At 42.2% G+C, this 26,152-nt stretch overlaps 1 protein-coding gene and 1 long non-coding RNA gene across 2 annotated transcripts in view; one reads left to right on the top strand and one right to left on the bottom strand.

Annotated features, from left to right (window-relative positions):
- Positions 1-24,557, bottom strand: part of LOC306917360 — a 90,286-nt gene extending 65,729 nt beyond the window's left edge. The window contains exon 1 of the long non-coding RNA XR_013789154.1: positions 24,445-24,557. This is a non-coding gene — a long non-coding RNA (uncharacterized lncRNA). The remainder of the gene's footprint in view (positions 1-24,444) is intronic.
- LOC306917125 (lysozyme g-like) lies at positions 20,172-22,155 on the top strand (the record flags this gene model as incomplete). The annotated part of the gene is made up of 3 exons (XM_079495258.1): positions 20,172-20,372; positions 20,701-20,851; positions 21,878-22,155. The coding sequence occupies 3 exons, from the start codon at positions 20,172-20,174 to the stop codon at positions 22,153-22,155; spliced, it is 630 nt and encodes a 209-aa protein (XP_079351384.1).
- Positions 24,558-26,152: the final 1,595 nt, after the last annotated feature.

Below are 26,152 nucleotides of genomic sequence, written 5' to 3' on the forward strand. Positions count from 1 at the left end.
ACCATGTGGTTTCAAGAGAATAACCGTCCGATACACAGCTCAGCATATTTCCTGTCAGTAGGCTGGGGTGCAAAACCCAAACTCAACTGTACTACACGCCATACATATTAGGGATATTAGTGATACCAGTGGTCCTTGAGGTGGTCCCCAGCTAAATGATAGAGAGTAACCAAATGGACCCTTAGATCTTTAACTCTTGAGAGCATAAAATTAAACGAAATTTGGTTTCATTTTAAGCTCTCAAGAGTTACATTATTGTTAAACATCTGCATTACTAAATTTATACAAGAAGTCTACACAATTAGAGAATGTAGAAGAATTGTCTTTCCTGTTCTCTCCTAATGGTACCAACATCAAACACAGCATGGAATTGTGGACAAAATCTTACATTTTGGTGGCTCAATTGCCGAAAAAATAATGGGCCTTGAGTCATGAAAAAGGTAGCCTCGGAAACCCAGACGTTTTTATTTCCAGGGAGAAAAAGAAAAAGGTTGAAAACCACTGCCCTAAAGAGCGTCGCAGTCCCGCCTCCTACCCTGGACCAGGAAATGAAACCCAATGCATTTTCCTCATAGACATTTCTTAAAGTATTTATTTAAAGACGGTTACGCCGTGGACAAAGCCAACTCGAGTCGTGACAACTCATGACAACACAAACAATATTTTGGACCAAACAAATAATTACAAAGAAGAAAAAAACGGCACGTTACAACACTTTTTTTTTTGTTTTTCTTCTTTGTAATTATTTGTTTGGTCCAAAATATTGTTTGTGTTGTCATGAGTTGTCACGACTCGAGTTGGCTTTGTCCGCGGCGTAACCGTCTTTAAATAAATACTTTAAGAAATGTCTATGAGGAAAATGCATTGGGTTTCATTTCCTGGTCCAGGGTAGGAGGCGGGACTGCGACGCTCTATAGTACAACGAGACTATGGAGAATATACCATCAGCATTTATTATTTGTATTAAAGGACCACTTCACCACTTTTCAACATATCTTCATATAATAGGTCCTCACTAATAATCATGATAAAATGGCACCATTTTTTTGTCTGTGTCTCATACAAGGGCTGTGGGCAGTTCAGAGACCCGTCCACCAGTGACATCATCGTTAGGCAGACTTTTTTTTAAACACGATTTTTTTACAAACATTTTTAGATTTGTATTATCGTGAGAACAATGGCTTCCATTTTCGCATTGCAACTTTTCATGAATAGAAAGCCTGCAGTTTCTATTAGCTTGGATTCCCCATCGATGATGTCACTGGTGGACGGGTCTCTGAACTGCCCACAGCCCTCCTATGAGACACAGACTGAATAGAAAGAAATAGTGCCATTTTATCACGATTATTAGTGAGGACCTATTATATGAAGATAGGTTGAAAAGTGGTGAAGTGGTCCTTTAAGGTTTTGCAAAAAAAAAGAACAGACAAAGGAATTGAAAAGAAAAAGAGAAAAAAAAAGAAAAAAGCATAAACAACAAAAAAAGAGAACAGGGCATGATTTCAAATCAATGAGTTACACTGCTAGAGACTAGAATATATCATATGGAAAGTGGAGGACACACAGATGCTGCATGCAGACTAAATGCTAAGTGGGATCAGTGAGACATTTGAGCAATGTGTTGTAAGAATTGCTGCCAAATCGCATGGAACTTGCTTGAATTATCCATCATAACATAACACATTTTCTCCATGTGTAATATACAAGTCAGTTCAGATAACCAAGAGTGAGGTCTGTTATTTCTGAAATACTAGGACTGGATGCAGTGGCGTGCACAGACATTTTGAGGGGCAGGTGCTCAAGTGAAAAAAGTGCACCTTGTACAGTGCGTGGAACCGGCCCGTTGCCTTAATAGTGTGACTGAGATGTATAGATTTTGGGGCCTAAATAATATATTAGAAGCTATTTTATCAAGAATTGATCAATGTCACCATGGTCCACATACTGTAGTCGGTACTGTACAAAAAAAATCACACCCGTGTGAACTGAGTGGTGTAAGGTCTTATATAGACTGATCAACTGTGGTCTGACGTAATGTCCGACGTAATTAAATCACACCCGTGTGAACTGGGTGACCATAGCAACCATGCTCATTTTTTGGTACGAACAGACACGTAAACTAACAAAGCCAGTTGTAGGAGTGGTTTACACCACTCAATTGGTGCGAACAGACACGTAAACTAACAAAGCCAGTTGTAGGAGTGGTTTACGCTTGTCCTCCAACAGCATATTGTTAGGCTCATTAAAGGTGTAATTCACTGTCATGCACTTTAATGTCTAGACTTTGAGCTTCCTCCTTTTTGGCTGTTAGGACACACACACACACACACACACACACACACACACACACACACACACACACACACACACACACACACACACACACACACACACACACACACACACACACACACACACACACACACACACACACACACACACACACACACACACACACACACACACACACACACACACACACACACACACACACACACACACACACACACACACACACACACACACACACACACACACACACACACACACACCTTAGATAACTTACAAAGGGACATTGGGATCAACTTTGACCTTATTTACCTTGTGCTTACTGTGTAAAAATGAAACTAATAAAACTGCTTTTCATTCATGTGATTAAAATGATAAAACAATATATAGATAAGGTTTCACCCTGCTATCAGTTCAGAGTGATACAAAGAGAGGTGGGAGGTCAGGAGACTCAGGACACCACATCATGAAACTGAAAGTGTTTGTTATCTTTTATGAAGTAATAACAGGTAGACAGCAATGCTGCTGAAGACCTTTCTGTCTGCCATTAACCTTTATTGAGTGCACTGTAATTGTATTCCCCCCTTATTGTCTTTTAATATATGTTTTTTTCTTTTCTTATGTTTTAAACAGTAGTGGCACTGTATTAATTTGACCATTTAGTCCTATTTAGTCATGTCATTGTTGAATTTTCACTGACATTGTTTAGTCTAATCTAGTCTGCCAAACTGGTGGTAAAAAGGTATAGGCAATTGTACCAAAGTGAAACATAATGGTCAGTCAAAGAGAGAGGGTGCAAACGCCTCCCATGCAGTGTGAACCTGAGTGAACACGAACACACGCGCACGCGCACACACACAGAGCGGTGATCAGTGTTGAGGCGGAGGAATCTTCCCAGTTGTCCTCTGAGTGTTTTCGGAGCGACCACAGGAAGGAAAAGGTGTTGCTGGGAATTCTGTCCGAGGTTCCTCATGCACCAAACGGGCCAGCCCATCATGCAACAGGAGGGACACCCCTGCCTGCCTGCCTGCCTGCCTGCCTGCCTGCCTGCCTGCCTGCCGGGACCCAGCCGGGGGTAACCAAGTACATGTACTCAAGTACTGTACTTGAGTATACAATTTTGAGGCATTTGTACTTTAATGGAGTATTTCCCATTTCCGATATTTGTACTTCCACTCTCCACTACATCTCAGAGACAAATGTACATTTTGTTTTACTTTTTTATTTGAAAACATTAGTTAGGCTACTATAGTTACTTTGTAGATTTTGATTATTATTACAAGACATACATTAACCTGCACTTCAGCCCTATATACAAAAATTGTTATCAATTATTACAAAACAGAGAAATTACTTCAGCCCAAATGGCAGATCTACAAGCTCTTTGTGCGCTTGTATGCTATACCGCGTGAAATGGGACATTCTGCATAATGAGTACTTTTGGCACTTTAAGTATATTTTGCTATAATATACTTTCATACTTTTACTCAAGTAAAATGTGATTACTGGGCTTTTACTTGTAACTGCTAACTAGAGTGCTTCCTACTGTGTACATTGCAGTATTGATACTCTTACTTAAGTAAGTGCCTGCATGGGGGCCAAGTCATCTCAGGACGCTGTGAGGACTCTTCCAGGGGCAGCGCCCATGGCAGGCGTTCAAAGTAAACGAGTGCGTGCAGGCAGTGGTGAAAATGTACCCGAGTACTGTACTTTGATTCTGAGGATCTGTAGAGTTTACTTGAGTATTACATTATTTGAGCGGTGCCAAGCACTCACTTTAAGGGGCTTGGTGTGTACAGTAGGTCTGACTGTCTGTCTGTCTGGAGCACAGAATGGTTTGCAGCACGACCTATTGACCTCTGCAAATCATTGGGGTTGTGTGATTTTTTTTGATTACTCTTTCAAAGACAAATATTGTACTTTTGCTCAAGTAGGCTACATTTCTAGGAAGGCTGTAAAGTACAGAGTAGGCCTACTTTTAGGTTGGCTGCTTCTTGTTCTTCCCTAAAATAAAATTGTTTAACGTATAGTGGTTCTACAAGCAAGCAGTGCATGCAGTGCAGGTGGTTTTTCTGAAACATTTTCAAGCTCTTATAAGCTTCCATTTTGACTGAGCTATACTTTTACTTGCATTGGGGTACATTTGACCTCGTCTACCCTTAACTCAAGTACCACTGGGGTGGAGTACTAGTTCGTGCACCTCTGCATGGATCAGGCCCCACAGAGGAACGAAACGAACACGCCCGGGTGAGCACGGAAACTCACCGCCCGACATGTGATGTCACACACCATGCAGCTACTGTCATGAATCAGGATGCACGCACGCACGCACGCGCTGATATTACTATACTTGTGAGGACATTGAAATTATAAGACAGCATTTTCTTGGCCATGCAAAGCAGGCATAAGTCTGCCCCTAATAGTTTCCCTAAAAACCCTAATTTATTTTTTCTTGAAGAGCAGGACAATTATTGTCCTCACACTGACCCCTGTTCTCAAATTCTACATTCCCCCCACGTAAGTATAAGTAGCCTACACAACACACGCGCACACACACGCACACACACGTACACACACACGTACACACACACACACAAGCACACACACACACTGATGGCGCTATGGGAAGATGAAAATCAGAAACAAAGACATGGCTCTCTGGGTTGGTATATTTCCTCAGGAAACATGAAATGAGCTCTTCCTTTCAGCGAGAGGAGCAGCCTGCAGTCACATTATTATTATAATTACACAGACAGGCAGCGCCGCCCTATGTTTGTTTATCTGACTGGGACAAGACTGCAGAAAGACACCATTTTCACAATGTTTATCCGTTTGGAACCGAGTCAAACTAAATGCAATCAGTGGTGGAAAAAAAAATACTCACTGTAAGTAAAAATACCAATACTGCAATGTATAGAACTACTCCGATACAAGTATAAAAGTCCAGAATTCAAACTGTATAGCATCAAATGCTACAGTTTGAATTTGATGCCATGGTATTGGCATCAAAATGTATACAGTTTAAAGTACCAAAAGTAGAAAGTAGTCGCTATGCAGAATGTCCCGTCTCAAGTTTTCAAATGTATATAAACATCTTTTGAAAATAGCTATCTACAAGCTCACAATGCGTCAGTAGAAGAGAGAGTATTGTATTGGAAATTGGAATCACTGCAAGTAAAAGTATACAAATACCTCAAAATTGTACTAAAGTACAGGTACATACTTGAGTACATACTTACCGTAGTTAATTTCCACCACCCAATGTAATGCCTACAATTACAAGTGCTTGTCAGGGTGGGGTGGGGGGTGGTGGGCAGGGATGGGGGTTCAAATTCCCAGTTCAAATATGATTATTTTGAGGGGGTGTCACGGCCTGAAATGTTTGAGAACCCCCGACATAAATATATATATTTTCCAGGTGAATCCTAGTGTCACCGGGCGGGCACCGTTCAGCAGCATCCTATTGGCTGGAAAATTAAATATTTTCGTGTCACTGTCGGTACACGCCCTCCGATGTTTAACATAATGGAGGCGTCGGCTCCATTATGTTAAAACACACACTAGGCTAAGAATGGGGCCTGCAACGAAAATATAGATTTATATTATATCTATTATACAATTGAAAAGGTGTGCCCAAAACGCTGTTCCCAACCCAGGAAAAAAAGGCACCAGCTACTACGTCACTCCAAGAGTGTCTGACACACTGCAACACACACTGCAATAACCCACTAAACACACTAACACGTCACAGACTTACCCTCCGCGTCGATCCACGGCTATCTCCTCATGTCGCGCAGCACGCCCACACTCAACACCACACGCGTAAAAATTGTCATCACACTGCCACTACAGCCGGCTCCCGTCCAGACTCACAAACAATATCAATATCAATAATAAACACAAACACGCCACAAGCACCGACACCCCCGCCTAATTTGTTGCCACGTCTATGAAAACAAGCACAGAAACAATGCCATTCAACACGCTACTTACACACACTACCACTCGCTTACAATACGCGGACCTGGCAACACTACATCCCCTCTCCCATTCGCTCAAAGCCAACCACGTGACCCACGAGAGCTTTTATGTTTCTGCAACACCGGAAGTTACACGCTACACACACACACATTAGAAGAACAACACGACCACAACACTACACACACACACACACACGGGCCACTGTTGCCAGGTCTATGAAAACAGGCCCAGAAAAAAGCAAACAGACCCAGAAACAAAGCCATTCACCACGCTACTTACACACACTACAACTCGCTTACAATTCACGACCCTGGCAACATTGTTCCCCGTCTTCCACAACACACAGTCCCACACAGACACACACACACACTGATTCGGACTTGCATGGACAGCGGCGCCATTACATAAATACACCGTTTAATTCATGCAAACACGACAATTGCACCACCAGTTTCATTCATGTAAACACGACAATTGCGCGACCCGTTTTATTCATGGAAACATGACAACTGCGACGCACCGAGTCGCATGGATTCTGTGTGTGTGTGCGTGCGGGGTGCCTCTGAATTGGAGTGTTTATGTCAGTCAGCGATGCGATCCGTTGTTATTCAGCCAGGAAAACAATCTAAACATTATATACTAACGTCAGCACCGGGCACATTAACACACACAAGCGTTATTAGTTGCGTTTTCTCATTGAAGTGCCTCTGAATTGTAACTGTGTGTTTATGTCAGTCAGCGATGCGATCCGTACCAGCACCATATGCACGGACTGGAGAGAGGCGAAGTGTTTCTCTCCCTTCGGCTCATGTAGCCCTCATTGTAACTACAAATATTGTTCCCGAACAAACAATGTGGCGTCACTGCAATCCGCAATCCAAAATATTGTAGCCCTACTATAATGCAGTCAAGGTCCCCCAAAAAATATACTACAGTATGTTCTGCTCCATTCTCAACAGCTTTTGGTTTCCAAAAACAGTAATTTATTGTAAGCAAACAAAAACAGTAAACAGCAGTTTCATGTCTGCTTATTTTCATTTACATTAATTTCCTTTGATGTGAAAATACAACAAATCATAATAATACCCATCCGTTACTACATGTCAAGGGCACAATACTGGAGTGGAGTCTGTCAAATCCCGCTATTTCCTTCTTCCCATTGCGCTGCCAACGGAACTAGGATTCGCCGCCCAAAGGGCGGCGAAATTCTAGTACAGTACATACAGGGACGTAGCTGACCATTCGGGTGCCCTCGTAGGATATTTGTGCTCCCCCCCCCCCCCTCCCGACGAGAGCGCTGCAATTCCTCATGCAGATCGGCTATTTCCGCTTTTCGAGGACGCACACACGGCCGCTCGTTATTACACCGCAGAGAAAATTGTTATTTTGAGGGTCGGCTTGGCACTTTTTGAGCAACTAGAGCACCGACATCTGACGAAATGTGTCCGTGGCAAAGATTCTGTTTTTTTACATACCATTATAATGTTCTTATTTTGATCATATTATAGACCAGTGGTTCCCAAACTGTGGTGCGTGCACCCCTTTGTGGTGCGCGGACGTCCTCTAGGGGCTGTGTGACATGAAAAGGGTAATGGCGGTTTTATGGTGTTATTTAACACAAACGGCAAAATCCGGTGAACCACTGTTGTAAGGAGACGTATAGAGCAGCTGTGGGAGTATACAGCAGCTGCATCTCTCAGTGTAGTGACATTCTGTGATTATTTGTCATAATCATAATAAAAAATTTATCATTTTCGGCCAATGAGCGTTGGGGGTGGGTCAGCTATAGGTCATGATGTTTTATTTTACGATACAACTTTATTGTCAGCTTGCACTGAAATTTGTTTTGCGTCCATGACGTCACCGTTCAAGAAACAGACAAGACATACATTACAAAATGATAGATATTACAGGACAAAAATCACAGAAACAATCGGGAACGAGAACATATCCACTGGTTTAACGATTTTGGTTTAGAAGCAAGACAGACTTGTACAAACGAGTTCTTTAGTCTGTTTTTCTTAAATGTAGGGACTCTAAACCGCCTCATGGAGGGCAACAGTTGATATTCATCATTTAAAACATGTAAGGGGTCAGAGGAGATGCTCTTCGCCAGTCTAAGCATGCTCTTGGTCTGGGCCTCTTTAAAGGAATGTAACACAACCTCAAGTGGTCTACCAACAATTTTAGCGCAGATCTTAATTTGGCTATACAGTTTGTTCTTATATACTGTAGAATGTTAAACCAGGCCGTGCTACAGTACAACATCACAGTCTGAACAACAGACGTATAGAAAAGAGACAAGATCTGACTGCGAGCACCAAACGATCTAAGTCAGCGTAAGGAGTAGGCTACATACGCTGCTGTATCCTCTTACACATAGTCAATATGAGATGACCATGATAAGGTGGCGTCTATCATCACCCCCAGATATTTGTAAGATGGAACTTGTTCAATAGCTGAACCATGGATTTCCACCGGTGGTGTTTTCCCACCGGGAGCAGGACCAAATATAACTTCCTCAGTTTTCTTAGTGTTGATAATCAGATTATTTTTGTCACACCATTCTACAAGCCGGTCAACACTACACTGATACTGTTTCGGGTCATCACTGTCAGTCATCAGAGCTATTAGCGTAGAATCATCTGAATATTTCAGAAGAAACTGATTTGACTGATTTTCAAGGACCCCGGCTTAAGTCTGGGGCAATTGGCACGAATTAACCCGATTTAGAATGTCATTTTTGTAGAATCGCGCTTCAGGTCCATGGCTGAGGGAAGTAGGGGTGCTGGGAGAGGCTGGAGCACCCCCTCCCCCCAGGCACAGCCCCCCCTCGGACATGAGGGAAAAACTTTTTTTTAAAAATCAAAACAGATTTCTGTTACTATAGGCCTAATAAATATGCTGAATCACAATATCGACGCTTTGTCCTGGTTAGTTGCCTGTGTCAGTTTGTTCATATAACTTGCATGTGGAGAGGGAAAGAAAAAGCCACTTTTCCGCGCGAAAATGCGCATGCACAAGGCGTGTGCACTTTGTGGCGCGCGCATGCACCCCATCCTGAATGCTCAGCACCTCCTACTGTAAGCTATTTCCCGCAGCCCTGCTCGGGTTTTAAATGGGTTCACATAGAGATCCCAAGCACTAAATACCACAGCTCGTAAAAATGTAACATTTTTCATCGAAAGAATAATAATCACATCCTCCAAAAATGTTATTTTGCATCCAACCGTGGAACATTATTATTATTACACAGGTGGGAGAGAGCTCATGTTTTTGGCAGCTGTGGTTAATGGTCAGGCTAAAGGATTTATGTCCGCACAACGTGCAGCTGGACTGGAAGGGCGAGTAGGATGACCCAGCCAGCACGATGGAAACCACTTTATTACAACATCTGCATTTATTTATTTTTTGCTATTTCCAGTGCTGGAAAAAAAAAGTAGGGGTGCACGATTATGAAACTATGACCGATATCCGATTATTTAATATTTGCAGGGTCATATCTGCCGATATCAATTCTGACCGATTCCGATATTATACATGAGGACCACAATGGAAACAAGCCTATAGGCCCTAAGGGCTCAAATCTGTCCTAATGGAAGCACATGTTCTTTCTATATAGTTTCCTTGTGACATTGTATCTTAGGGGGGGGGGATTTACACGCCCGGGGGTATTATTTAGGACCAATAAATCAGAGCGCCCAGCGATTTGCAGCAACGGAGCACATTTAGCGACGCACCAGGCGCCATCCCGGATGTAGCTGAAGTAGCTTGATGTAGCCAAAACACTCCCGAGGCGATCGACAACAACGGGAGGTATGATTAATTCTAACGCGACTAGCGACGGGACCGCGATGGCCCGTCTAAAACATAAACTTTGATTAGAATTGGACGGAATGATTTAGATCAAGAGTTAAAATGGGGGGGGGGGGATATTTTGGATGACGTCCCAACCGGAAATGCCCGACAGACGCTCCCAGCCTGTGGAGCGATGGGATCGGTTTTGATATCAACAAATCTCCGTCCTTTTATTAATCTCCGTCCAGAGCGCTGGGCGTTACCATTTGATAGGACGGAGACCTCCGTTTATGCCGCTCGGGTGTTGTATAAAGTAAGTTGAATTCAGTAAGGGTGCCTTAAGGTGGCCAGTGGCCTAGCACTAGCCGATTTTTTTCAATCTGAAATCTGATAGCACCACACACTACAGGATAATCGGAGCGGGGCAGAGCAAATATCAAACATTCTTGATGTTGATCGGGCCGATCCAGATCGCGCTTTGAGCGGTTGGGCACCCCCCCGAGCGTCAAAAATGCCCGATTATCGGCTAGTGTAAGGCCACCTTTACAGGCTTGCATGCTCCTAGCTGGGCCAAAAATGTTTCAGAACAACCATGCACTGCACTATAAGCGTGAAAATAGCTCGGCCGGCTAAAAATGACCACGGGTCGCTCTGTGGGCCAGCTGTGGGCCTGCATGGGTGGACCTCTGGGTGGACAGGAAGTGGACAGAGTGTCACGTCTCTCAGCGTGGGGGCTGGGGTCAACCCGAGGTCAACCCGCCAACATGTGCTACGTGACCTCTGGCTCGCTCTCTTCCTGTAAGGATATGTCTCCCTCTCTCATGCAGCCACTCACAAACCAGCACGACACACACACACACACACACACACACACACACACACACACACACACACACACACACACACACACACACACACACACACACACACACACACACACACACACACACACACACACACACACACACACACACACACACACACACACACACACACACACACACACACACACACACACACACACACACACACACACACACACACACACACACACACACACACACACACACACACACACACACACACACACACACACACACACACACACACACACACACACACACACACACACACCTAACGTATGCTGTAGTTACATTCAGTGTCCACTAGAGAGCAATAAAGGTTTAACATATCTATCAACAGGTATCTAACTGCATCTGTCCAATCTTTCCCATCTATCCATCCATCTCCAAAAACCGTTCCGTTCATTAGGGTTAACATATCGTCTCTCGCGTGGAAACCTCATGATGTGCAAAACTGTTGTGCGGCAGAACTTGTCCACCTTTTAAATTATTCTTTATAAGTTTAATTTTGAGTAACTTGTCAAAGTGAAATTGTGTTAAGTGTCACGTCACCCGGCCCTGACACTTTAACTTTGAGGCGAGATCGAGCTCTACCGAACCTCTATGAACCTATAGCAAAGGCCTACGCAGATTTGAATTATATCCAATGTATGCACACAATAAAAGGTAACAAGACAACTCACCCCTAAAGCCACTTTTGGTGAGTTGTCCAGACAACTCACCCCTAAACGTGAAGACATCTCACCCCTGCTTTTTTAGGGGTGAGATGTCTTCACTTTCCGGGGTGAGATGTCTTCACTTTTGGCCACTTTCGGGGTGAGATGTCTTCACGTTTAGGGGTGAGTTGTCAGGACAACTCACCAAAAGTCTGACTGAATATGTAGCCTTTGAGCTATACTTTACTGAATATTTCACAAGAATATAACACAAGAGTCAAATGTACGGTCAAATGTAATGTAGTTTATTTAAATATAGAAACATTGTAAACAAAGTTCAAACAGCAGTTTGTACAAAAAATATAAAAAAAAGGTAAACATCAAAAGTATATAGGACTACTAATATAGAAACTACAGGCTACAGATGTAAATATATTTATGACACAGTAAAATGTCGAATTCGCCTTTAAGTATGTCACGGTCAAATGCATAATAAACCTTACAAATACAAACATTATTGTTTGTATGTAGGCTACCCAGTAGCCTACCCATATGATTAGATGAATGTGCAACATTGTTTCCATCTTCCAAGCATATTCCTGCCAAAATGGAGATCTTAAATTGTTGAAAATGTCTTTAAACAAAAGATCACCATGAATTCAAGGCTTGTGTGTGTGTGTGTGTGTGTGTGTGTGTGTGTGTGTGTGTGTGTGTGTGTGTGTGTGTGTGTGCAAACTTCTGAAGAAATGTGAACTGAACCCCTCTCAATTTGGTTACTCCAGATGGCTGTCACTTTTCTCACATGCTAATGTAACTAGCAGTAGCAAGATCATTCAGATGTAATTCAGTCAGTATAGGCCTATTAGAACTGTGATTGATTGATCATGCGTCCGTTGTGCGTCTAATTAGCAACTTTGTACAGCCGTCAGACTCTGCCTTTGAAGCGCAAACATTATCCACAAACGACCCCCCCCCCCCCCCCCCCTCAATGCTGCATAGAGAGAGAGAGAGAGAGAGAGAGACGCTCTACTCCTTACAAGTGTTTCACCGGATTTTACTGTTAAATAAATAAATAATTAGCCGTGACTGCGCACGTCTGTAGGAACCGATAGTTAGATCCGAAATTGAATTATGCCTACTGTAATGGGTGCCACGGAAAGTACAGACAACTCACCCCGCAATGTCAGAAAGTGAAGACAGCTCACCCCGGAAAGTAAAGACATCTCACCGGGGTGAGATGTCTTCACTTTCCGGGGTGAGCTGTCTTCACTTTCCGGGGTGAGCTGTCCGGGGTGAGCTGTCCGGACAACTCACCCCGACATGTCAAAAAGTGAAGACAACTCACCGGGGTGAGATGTCTCGTATTCCAATAAAATACTATCTGTTGATGTGACATGTGTTCAATATACATAAGATCTGTTGATTTTAAATGACAACACAGATGTTTATCTCTTGACTTGATTTAAAAGAAATATACTACATTATGGTATAACAGAACCTTGAAATGCATGTCTGCAAATGGTAAAAATGGTGAATGGTGCATTTATATATCGCGCTTTTATCCAAAGCGCTTTACATAGATTGTGCATTACATTCATCACCCACTCACAGTCTCACACACACCGATGGCGGAGGAAACCATGCAGAGGCACCAACCTGCACATCAGGGGTTCAGCGTCTTGCTCAACCACAATTCGACACATTCATTTAACTCTGGGAGAGCCCAGAATCGAACTGGGAACCTCATTGTTACCATCTGGCTGCTCTGCCGGCCACCCTGAGCCACACCCGCCCCCGAAATTGTATGAATAAAATACATCCATTGATTTAAAATGTCTTCAATGTACTGTATGCATAAGATATACTGCTTCTGTTGATTTTAAATAAAACATAATACAAAAATGAACACAGAAATAATTAATTTAATTGTCTCATCTACAACATTTTAATGGTATAGCCCTGTATGTATACTTAACGTAACCAATTATTTTCAGGTATTATTGACATACCATAATACGCCTGCAGTGCACAATATAGATATAAAGCTCTCAAGCTTTTTGTGTTTCACATAAAATATGTGTTGTTAGGCTGGACCGGTGTCGAGTAGCCTTAATGTGCCGATAGGGAGCCAAAGACACAAAAACAAGAATATCCTGCACGTAATTCGAGAACTATTTGCCCCTCCGACTTCATATTCGGCACACGCGTTCCACACCCCTGCAGCAGGGAGTGCAGTGCACGGACTCGATTCGGTCGAACCCACGGTTCTCCAGAACCACCACAAAAGGCTCTGGTCAGGCTCTGCCAGTGGGCCTAATCAGCCTAAATCCCCTCACCTGTGCAATTTCCAGCCTCTGCCTCAGCCAATTGATTACCATGGCCCACACCTGACAATTGATTAGACTACTTAACCACAGTCAGTCAGTTTGCCCTCTTAGGCCTCATTCACACGTACCAAACACCAATCAAGCAAATGTTTGGTCGTTTTTTTGGGCCACCACAATGCTTTCACATGGTTTGACCAAACATTTTTGTTTGATGAGGGGGGAGGGGCAGAACACCACCAGCAATCAGCAATCAAACACAAATGTTTTATCAAACCATGTGACTCCCATTGGAAAAGCATTGTGGTGGCCCAAAAAAACAAAAAAACAACCAAACATTTGCTTGATTGGTGTTTGGTACGTGTGAATGAGGCCTTAACACACAGGCAGATACAGAGAGATCTCCATGTGGGACAGACAGACAGTTAAAACAGGTGCTGTGACAAGTTGACAACGGGTATTATTAGGTTCCCAAGTTGCATCGTTCTCAAGTAGGCCGGTAACCGACGGACAAGAATATAGGGTAAAAGGACATTCATTCCAAAAGGTTTACGTTAGGGGTAAAGTCATTTGGGAGCGGGAGGGGAGATCCTGAGGAAGGTGAGGAGATGTTTTGGAAATCCAGGGATCGGGTTCAAGGTTACTTTATTTTGTCTCCCAGGGGAGAGATCTCACACACAGTCACTCACAGGCACAGACACTGACACACACACACACACACACACACACGTATGCTGTAGTTACATTCAGTGTCCACTAGAGAGCAATATTGATTGATTGATTGAAGAATTTATTAACAGTTTGCAGAATTACAGTACATTTCAAGCACAAACTCAATACAAAGGCTGTTAACTGTGAGTGGACGACCCAATTAAGCATTACACTTGTTTCCAATAGGGTCCACCATGTTCAAATCATCAAAACATTTAGAGACGTACAAATAGACACTTCTATAGACAGAACAGGAATTCATCATAAAGGAGGTAATAAAAGGGATAATAAAAGTTTGACATATCTATCTATCAACTGAATCTGTCTGTTGACCAATCTTAAACGTTCCGTTCATTAGGGTTAACATTATTGTCTCTCGGGTGGAAACCTCATGATGTGCAAAACTCCAGTGGTGGAAAAAGTACTCAAATGTTTTGCTTAAGTAAAAGTATCACCACACTGCAATAAAATAGAAGTCAAGTAGCCTACCAAAAGTAAATTATTATACTCATTAATTTACTTACTCATTGTACAAAATGTCCCATTTCAAATGTCACAAATCTTTTGAAAATAGCAGATATAAAGCTCACAATGCTGAAATGCACTGTATATAGGGCTGAAGTGGGTAATGTACACGTTTAATTATCCAAATCTAAGTAACTAGTAATTAAAGTTTTCAAATATTGTAGTTAAGTCAGAGTAGGCCTACTGACATTTTGAAATAATATTCCAGTAAAGTAAAAAAGTACCTCAGAATTGTACTTACAGGTAGTGTAAGTTATTTTCTTTGGTTAAAAATAAGTCCTTGTTAATTTTAATTATTAACTGTCCTACTGTACGTCAAACTGAATATCAGCGGTCAAAGGACAGCAGTGAAGCAAGACTTTTATTGCAGACAAAGGACACTGTACTTTAATCATCTGCAATAAAAGTCCTTTGGCTGTTGATGTTCACCGTTTTTACAATTACTTGATAACAGTATCCCATAATAAGTTTGTTTCGGCCTTGCATGAACTTTATGAACCTCACTGAGGCGCTGGACAGACTCACAATTCATACACATATATCTTCTTTCCTTTTTCTTATTTTTTCTCCATTCATTTATGATTTCTTACTTTTAATCAATGCTAAATATCTCTGTATTCCAATATTCCAGTAAACATTGCCATATAGCGTGTTCATTTCAGTATAGCAGGGGCCTCCCTGCAGTCTCTCCACCTCCACCAGGGATGGTTCTTCGGGTGGACAGGGGTGTGCAGAGCCCACCCAAATGTGCGTGACAGTGTGTCCTGCCCACCCAATCAAAAGTTATGGAGAATATTTATTTTTAGCCAATATAAAAAAATACCACGAAATATCAGTGCCATATCATTTCTGATTGGGTGGGCAGCATTTTTAGAGACACTTAAATCCATCTGAACACTGTTTGACATCAGTTCAAAACCTACAGAATGTTCAAAACTCTGCCGCCCGCCTGCTCACTAGAACCCGATCCAAGGGACCACCTAACACCTGTCCTCCGTGAACTGCACTGGCTCCCAGTCAAATTCAGAATTGACTTCAGAATACTCACCATCACATACAAAGCCTTCAACAACCAGGCCCCCCTCTACCTCTCTGAACTCATCCTACGCCATGTCTCCACCCGCTCCCTCAGGTCAAGCACTGCCAAACAACTGGAACCGCACAAGTCATACACGCGAACCTGGGGTGACAGACAGGGCCCTCGCAGTGACCGCCCCCCTCACTGTGGAACTCACTCAGAGCTGCCCCCACCTTTGAAATGTCCAAAAGCACACTTAAAACCCACCTTTTCCCTACCTAATTAGTAATTCCCCACCCCCCACTTTGTCTGCCTACCTTTTAACTTTTTAACTAGTTTATTTTTCTAATAAAACAGTTTTTATTATAGTATATATAATATAGTATTAGTTCTGTTAACCGACAGGCAGTAGCATGCACAGATACAGTAGTGCCCTTTTGAAAGTTTGTTTTTTGTTAATATTATTTTTGTTTTGTACAGTACTGTATAGTATGTGGCCCATGGTGACATTGATACATTCTTGATTAAAAGCTTCTAATTAGTATTTATGCCCAAAAATCTATAAATCTCACACTATTAAGGCAAGCAGCGGTTCCACGCGCTGCACAAGGTGCCATTTTTTTCCCTTCACTTTAGCACCTGCCCCTTAATATCTGCACGCCACTGCCGACAGGGTGCGGATGGAAATTGGGTTACTGTTGGTCAAAGAAGGAGAAGACAGATAGATAATCTATTAATTTCTATTTCTATTTCTATGCATTTCGGGGGTTTATCACGCTATGCAGTGCGTGCAAGGATGCCCCCCACCGTATATTCGTCCTGCCCACCCTAGTGGGCCAGGCCGGCCCTGCAGTCAGGATACAGATTAAACAAGTGGAATTGTAAGTGACGACACAAAGAAATGAGCTGGCAAAATTGGAACTGGAACACTATAAAAAAGTAAGCTCATACTAACATATGTGGATGTACTCAATAAAGATGCAGGAGCGCAAAGCACCAACGAGCTGGCCGGATGTATACGGAGAACCAGGACGACTGGAAGCGACGATGGAAGGCTCGCCTGAGGACGACCTAGAGAGAGTAAGTTCACTGGGCTGAAGTGGGAAATCCATATGTTTTGGAATGATAATCAAAAAAAGTAACTAGTAAGTAGTAACTAAAGTTTTCAAATAATTGTAGTGGAGAGACAGACTGCAAAAGAAATAATAAAGTCTGCACACCGTTTTGAAAGCTCCCCAAAAATAAATCGGTCAGGTATATTGATATACAGTATACCTGATGAAGGCCACCGTAATAATAGTTAGGCCGCCGCCTGTTTGCCTGGCCACTGCCGACAGTGATGGCCACGTCACCCCTGACACACTTTCACAAGTTACTCATTGTTACTCAAAATGAAACCGCAAAACAGTCTTCTCTTCCTACAACTTCTAGAGACTCGCTCTATCATCACTGCAGCTTATTGGCTCCAGCTTCACATTTTCATCAGGCAAAAAAACAAAACAGAAATGGGTGAGATTTCTTGATTTTCATTTGAAATGCATGCACCAATATATACTGTAGAATAGATCAGGGGTCGTAGTAAACATAACCAATCTACAAGCTTAAAACGCGTCACACAGCTTTTAGATCTACTATTTTATCTATATTTGAATTGAAATCCTGAATTATGTTTTGCTATTTTTGAATTGGAATCCTGAAAAGTATAGTTTTTATTTACATTACTTATGTTAACTTTATCAACATAAATGAAAAACATATTTTAAGTTTTTAACATGGGTGTCATTGGGGGATAACCTATTTTGTCATTTTTCAACATGTTCCCCTACTCGTATTTCTTTATTATTGACATATTTATGAAACAAAAAAAGTTGAATTTTGTTGCAATTTGTTTGAGGTTAAACCCTAGATTGCCTGCACTATGTCCGGAGCCTGGGCAGAGGCTTTTATGTTGGTCCGACGGACTTGACACTGGGCATTTAAATGGTGCATTTATATAGCGCCTTTATCCAAGGCGCTTTACATAGATTGTGCATTACATTCACCCATTCATACACCGATTGCGGCAGAAGCCATGCAAGGTACCAACCAGCACATCGGGAGCAATTTGGGGTTTAGTGTCTTGCCCAAGGACACTTCGACATGTAGACAGGAGGAGCCGGGATTCGAACTGCCGACCCATGGATCATTGGACAACCTGCTCTACCTCCTGAGCCACAGTCGCCCCATTGCATTGCACTCCCTGTGGTGCAATTGGTGTGGAACTTGTGTGTCAAATTTGAAGTCGGTGGGGCAAACGGTTCTTGAGTTATGTGGATTACAGACGTGCACACGCACACACGTGGCACATTTATAGATAGATGTTTATATGGCCCACAGCTATCAAGACAATGATAACATGGCACTTCATGTCAAAAAGGTTTCCGACCTTTGGTGTTGCTAGATCAGTAGTTTGGGTCCCGGGGAGTCATCGAATTCCTCTTTTGGGTCACGGGCTAAGATATTTGGGAACCAGTGTTGAAAGATGGCTACAGAAAACGCACTCCTTGCAGGCAAAGCTTCAGAATTTGACTCTAAATTGCAATCCATTTCTCAACATAATGTGCCAAGATAGTGTCCTATTTTCGACTTAAGTAAAAGTATCAATTCTGCAACATAGAACTACTCAGTTACAAGTAAAAGTCCTGAATTCAAAATGTACTTGAGTAAAAGTACAAAAGTATTGGCATCAAAAAGTACTTGAAGTACTAAAAGTAAAAGTACTCATATTGCAGAATGTCCCATTTCACAAGTTCAAAATGTGTACAAAATCCTTTGAAAATAGCTGATAAAGCGACGCAGTGCTTGTAGATTTGCTATTTTCAAATGGTTAAAATGTATATATATATATATAATACAAATACGTGTACTTAAGTGAATGTCCCCCCCCCCCCCTTCTCTCTCCAACACACTCGCTCTCCTCTCCCCCCCCCCCCCCCCCCCACTATAGCTCGTTATGGAGACATCATGAAGGTTGACACTACTGGAGCATCATATAAAACGGCGGGAGAAAAGGGGGAGAAGTTGAGCTACTATGGTACATCACAGTTTGTTGGACAGTAACTTTATATAATAGTGTGTGTGTGTGTGTGTGTGTGTGTCTGTGTGTGTCTGTGTCTGTGTCTGTGTCTGTGTGTGTGTGTGTGTGTGTGTGTGTGTGAATCGAGCAACTTAACTGTCTTTGACTTACATTGTACGCTGAAACAGCTCTCAAGTCACTCTTTTAGTACGAGTACGTAAACAAACACAAACAAAGTCGATTCATGCAGGCAATATAGAACAGCACCAAAGATTTTTACTATTTGAAGATCTGGATCCACGGATCCAGTCTGGGTTTTCTTAAATGCCAAAATCAGAAAGTGTTCGTACGTATTATAAGAGTGACTTTGAGAGCTGTTTCAGCATACAATGCAAGTCAATGAGGAGCATTTTTTTGAATTATCAATTTCTAATCACTGGAGCATTTTTTTTTCTTGTCCACATTTGGAGTTACATCATGGCAAGGTGACTACAGTACACAACACAACCCAAACCTCTACCAATGTTTACGTACTGTACTGTACTGCAGGGGTTCTCAACCCGTGGGTCGCGGCCCCTCGGGGGGTCGCCAAATTATTTTAGGAGGTCCCCAAATTATTTTCAAAAAATAAAAAAATAAAAAAAGATTTTTTTTTAAATTTTCACGATTTTTCGAAGCTTGTAGATCTGCTATTTTTCAATAGCTAAATTATAACATAATGCTTAAAACACCAAAAGGGGTTCCCGCCCAAAATGGGTTAAGGTTATTGTAGCAGTCAATTTATATTGGGGGTCGGGAGGGGGCGGGGCGGGGGTCCCGAGACATTGCCAAAGCATTTCCAGGGGTCCCCGGCCAAAAAGGTTGAGAACCCCTGCTGTACTGTACTGTACGTGAGTAATACTTAGTGACCGCTTTCCAATCCCTCTCAAAGGTGTCCGTGCATCAAATAAAATGGCCGGAGACGATCTGGAGAGAATGAACAGTTATAAGCCCATGATCCTCAGAGTGGGACGAAATAAGAGGGTGGATCCAGCCGTCATCGCCGGCATCATCTCCAGAGAGTCCAGAGCTGGCGAAGCGATCAAACGTAACGGAGGCCGGGGAGACTGGGACGAATCTAGAAAAGCATATAATGGCTATGGATTGATGCAGGTGATTACTGGTGGCTCAAAAGCCAAACAAAATGGCTGGAACCTGACATGGCATGCTGTAATTACCACTAGACAGCTGTGTGTGTGGCTGGGTCTGTTCCTGTGTTCCTGTGTAACACACAGACGCAGACACACAGGCCAGGGAGGAGGGCTTGTACAGTACAGTACAGTACAGTACAGTACAGTACAGTAAGTGGTTGTAGATACTCGAAACTGGCACTTTTAATGGCGATAGGCGATTTTAAACTGTCTACCAGTTTCATGTTTGGTCATGTTGTCTTAGAGAACTTCCAAATACATTTAATTTGCATGGAATTGTATTTCTGTAGGTTGACGTCAATCCAAAGGGAGGTGGTCACACAGCTAGAGGTTCATGGGGCAGCGAGGAGCACCTGGAGCAAGCCACGGACATCTTGATCTACTTCATTAAAAGGATCCAGGAGAAGTTTCCCAAGTGGGACAAGGAACAGCACCTCAAAGGTTGGTTTTTATTTTGTTAGTTTCATTTTCATTTATTTTTTATTTTTCTTTTGTGTTTTATGACCAAAATTAAACCCACACAACCTGAACCTGGTCCCTGGTCTGGGATTTCTCTGTGTCTGTGAAGCCTTTTGAGCTGCACTGAAAACATGCAAAACAGTGACATCTGCTGGCAAATCCCATTGTCATATATGGGATTTGCTGGCTCTTACATCACACTCCACAGGAAAATCAGAGCACTTGTTTGAGCCAGAAGACCACAGACCACAGACAATCTACAGAATGTTAAAAGTTCAGGTTTTTTCGGTGCAGCTCAGAAAAACAAAAAACAAAACAAAAAAATTACAAAAACTTATTTTTTTGAATGTCACGATCCCTTTAAGTGATAAATATCTCATATTATTGCTATGAAGTATGTGTGTGTGTTCAGTAATAGTGGCCTCCCCGTTTCTCCAACTCTGAACGGAAAATGCATATTTTGGTCAGGACACCACATGACCACTAGTCCTCAACCCGAAATGTTTTTATTGGCCGAAAATATTGTCTATATACATAACTTTATGAATCCACCTGTTGACTGGCTGTCAAATGACTGAGCTATAGGTTGGTTATAAGTGACCAGGTTATAGCTGGTGACCAGTAACCACCTATATAATCAAAATAAAATGTCATTATGCTTTAATCATGTGAGATGTGACGTCTCATATTATTTTGTGGTGGTCCCCAGTTCAAATATGATTATTTTGGGGGTCCCCAGTTCAAAAATGATTATTTTTGGGTGGTCCCCAGTTCAAATATGATTATTTCTGGGTGGTCCCCAGTTCAAATGTGATTTTGGGGTGGTCCCCAGTTCAAATATGATTGTTTGGGGCGTTCCCCATACAGTTCAAATATGATTTTGTTTTGGGTTATTTACGGTGTGGCAAAGAACCGTCCCATTTCAGTTCAAATGTGATTACTTTAGCCAGTCACTGCCTGAAAAGGTTGAGGACCAATGGCATAGATGATTATGCCGTGTTTTTACAGGAGGGCTGGCAGCCTACAACCAGGGAGATGGCAAGGTCTGGAAATATAGAATCGTCAGACCACCTTTCTGGCAGCAGCTGTTGCCATTGCCAGTTGTTGCACCCAACTGTTTCGGGGGGATGAATCTCAGCTGGGAGGCGATGGACGCGTCCGACACAGGAGAGTTTGACTCGTTCCACTCCTATCAGTGCTTGGACAACAACACCACGGGAATGGACTATGCCAATGACGTGGTGGCAAGAGCTCAGTTTTATAAGACTCTCGGATATAAATTGTAAATAAGTAATATGTATGCCAGTTGTGGAAAGAGTATTCGCATTCTTTAGGCCTACTTGTAAAAGTAAAAGTACAAATGTATTGGTATCAAAATGTACTTAAAGTAGCCTACCAAAATCACAAAGTACTCATAAAGCAGAAGGTTCCATTTCTCAAGTTTTAAAATGTATTGACGATCTACAATTAAGTTCACAATGCGTCGCGATGAGACATATGAGCTTGTAGATCTGCTGCTGTAATAATACAAATCTACAAAGTAATATACTATCTAAAGTTTTCAAATAATTGTAGTGGAGTAAAAGTATAATATTTGCCGAGATGTAGTGACGTATAAGTAAAAGTACTGGAAATTGGAAATAAAGTAAAACAATCACACATATGTGTGAAGTGAGGGGCGCTCTTATTATCAAACGTCATCTCATTCTGGCCAATGACACATCTCCCACCCAATCACACCGGCCAATCACAATTTGCGTCCTCACTTTTGTCTTTAATGTTTGTGTTTACACAGACCCTCAAAGCTGGACATGATAGGAGGGGCTATAGCGCCCCTCAACAATACCTCAAAATACTTGAGTAGGCCTACTGTAGCCTATTAGTTACTTTACCCCACTGCATACAATATGCCTTATCTGTTGATTTGATTTGTCTTCAACTAGAGTTGTTCCGATCCGATCACGCATTTAAAGCTCAAGCTTTTTGTGTTTCGCATAAAATATGTGTTTTTAGGCTGGACCGGTGCCGAGTAGCCTGAATGTGCCGACGGGGAGCCAAAGACACAGAAACAAGAATATAGGGTAAAAGGACGTTAATTCAAAAAGGTTTACGTTAGGGGGAAAGTCAGTTGGGAGCGCGAGGGGAGACCCTGAGGAAGGTAAGTAGAGGTTTTGGAAATCCACGGAGCGGGTTCAATACAGTACAACACAATAAGCAGTGCCGTCGCTACCTATACGCACAATACGCACTGAACGTAGGGCAACACGCCGACCCTCAAAATAACAATTTTATCCGCGGCACCACTGTGTAATAACGAGCGGCAGTGAGTTTGTCCTAACAAACAGCGATAATAGCCGATCTGCATGAGGAATAGCAGCGCTCTCGTCGGGAGGGGGGGCAGCACACATATCCTACGAGTAGGACAACCAAATGTGACCAGATTTGACTGAGAGACTGCCATCGCGCAAATTCCAGCTTTTCACCAGTGGAGAAAAACTTTTTTTCTTTTTTTTTTCTTCAAAATGAGTTTATAGCACAGGCAGACTCTTCACATACTAGAACATGTCTGAAATAAGTGTCAGAGCTGAAATCGACATGTAAATATGAAATAAATGCTTAAACATGTAGCTAGGTGTAATGTTAGAGACCACAGAAGTGAACCTTTCATGCCTGAACAACCAATATGTCAATTTGAAGCTATGATTCCCTGCTTTCACATGACATGAAAAAACGAAAATTCAAAAAAATCCAATGGCAGTCCCTCAGTCAAATTTAGTCACATGGTCAGCTACGTCCCTGACAATAAGGCACACAGTGCCTCATGCAACCCATCACGCAACCCATTTAAGGTCTATATACTAGCCTGACATTCACGTCATTATTCAGACTGCCCTTTCCATGGCAGCAGTTTCTGGGATGGTCGTCTTTGGCGATTGGTTCACACCAACCAATCAAAATAGTAGCAAAGCAGATGATATCGTTGTCAATGTGGCTAACTCGGTTGCTAACCAAACGAGCGTCAACGAGCGCTACTAGCATGTCGTATGATGAGGTTTCCAAAACCTAGCCTACTTATTTCCGCAGTTTTCTAAAGTGAACTATAAGGCAACACTGACAGCAATCAGGTAAATAAACAAACTTGCAGGATTGCAGTGTCCTGTCAATGCCGGTTGTTGTTGTAACTTATGGCTTTTGACTGTAGTTTGTAATCATCTCTCTTATCATGAAATGATGACTCGCTGTACAGCTGTAGTGCATGTGTGTGTGTGTGTGTGTGTGCGCGCTGCTGTCCTAAATAACACATTTGTAGGGGTTAGGGCATTGTATAAAAACGGCAAAACAATTAATAAAAGGTAAAAAAAAAATCACGTGTGCATGCGAGATTCCCCCCAGGCATTCGCACCCCCTGGGGTCAAGTTCAAGCTTCGCCCATGGGGGGCAGCCAAGTTTGTTGTTTGACGTCATCGAGTTCAAATAACAAACAGCATAATACATACATTTATAAAACAGCCAAGCCAACCTATAGTGAAACAACAACAACAACACCGCAGCTTAGCACCACCTCAAAAACTTACCCGTGGAGCTGGGTTTGAGGAGGAGGCAGCCTGGAACAAAACAGGAGGTGCACTGTAAATTATAAAGATCTATAATAAGACAATTCTCTACACAGCACACTCTTGGCGTGGTGGGTTCAAGAGTCGGGCGGCCGGTTCTCAGCGGCTTATATTGGCAGCTTGCGTTGATTGATGGCGATGTGGAGCAGCTGGCCTGATTGGGATCAGCCACACCTGAGCTGGCAGTGGTGAAAAGTAATATGTGCATTTACTTATAAGTAAAGTACAGTTCTTAAGTAGTACCATTTTGAGGTATTTGTATTCTTTTTATTTGAGTAATTGAGTAATTTCCAATACTTTTACTTCTACTCCACTACATCTCGGATCCAAATATTGTACTTTTTCCTCCACTACATTCATTTAAAAACTTTAGTTACCATTGAGTATGACTACAAAACATAACCACGTTACCACCTCAACCCAATACATTTTGGCCATTTGAAAATAGCCGATCTACAATCTTGTAGATCTGCTATTTTCAAAAGATTTATATTTGAAAACTTGTGAAATGGGACATGGGCCTCACTCACACGGTCGCAACAGATTGCTGTATGCTTGTTGTATACAAAGGGTGTGACACAGCTTGCCCCAATGCATTTCCAATGGGAGTCACATGGTTTGACACAACATTTGTGTTGTATGAGGGGGAGGGGCGCAGTCGAAAACACAGCCGAAAGCCATACAACAGCTTGTAGTCCAAAATGTGGACTACAAACCATGTGACTTCCTTTGGAAATGCATTGGGGCGGCCATGACACTCACAACATTCATACAACAAGCATGCATCAATGTTTTAAAGGTCTGAGTGAGGCCATGATCTGCATAATGAGTACTTTTTCCACCACTGGCCTATGATGTTGTGCAGAGGAGGGACTAGGAACATGTGTGTGTGGCACAACATGTGTTTTTGTCAATAAAAACATGGATGGATGGATGGATGGATGGGACCTAATCTAGTGAACAGCGGTTTCGCTTTGGGCCACTTCTTAAACATTTGTTTTCTAATTTCGGGAATTTCATGAACATCTCTTTTGAATGTTTTGCAACTCATAAAAAGTGTGCATTTTTGTGGAAATCTTTAGAAAATCTTAAAAAATATATATAGTTAAAGGGGAAAACCACCCATTTTCAACATTTTACTATGTCATTAATATACCTTAGAGCTGTTGTGTGGAAATAATAAAAAAAGTCCCCCCATTTTGTATTTCCTAGAACTGTAATTATGAAAGAAATCATTAACATGGTGAAACACATCTTGATGACATCATCAAAATGTGTTTCACCATGTTAATGATTTTTTTCAGACCTCTAGTTCTAGGAAACACAGAATGGGGGGACTTTTTTATTATTTCCACACAACAGCTTTAAGGTATATTAATGACATAGTAAAATGTTGAAAATGAGTGGAATGCCCCTTTAATGACAAAAATGTAGGAAACAAAAACTAAAGGGATATGCACTTGCTCTAACAGAGACGTGCGTGCCTGTGAACATGGAAAACCTGCCATTTAGAGAATTGGAATAACTCAAAGCTAAAGAATGCTTTCTCTTGCGCAGGGTAAACGGAGCATTTATTAATCTATTCTAGACACACAAGATGTTTGAGACAGCTGCTCTCAGCATCCGTCCCGTCCGTCCGTCCGTCTGAGAAGAGCACAGCCAGTCCAAG

The sequence above is a fragment of the Electrona antarctica genome (assembly GCF_951216825.1).
Source record: "Electrona antarctica genome assembly, chromosome: 24".
NCBI classification, from domain to species: Eukaryota; Metazoa; Chordata; class Actinopteri; order Myctophiformes; family Myctophidae; genus Electrona; species Electrona antarctica.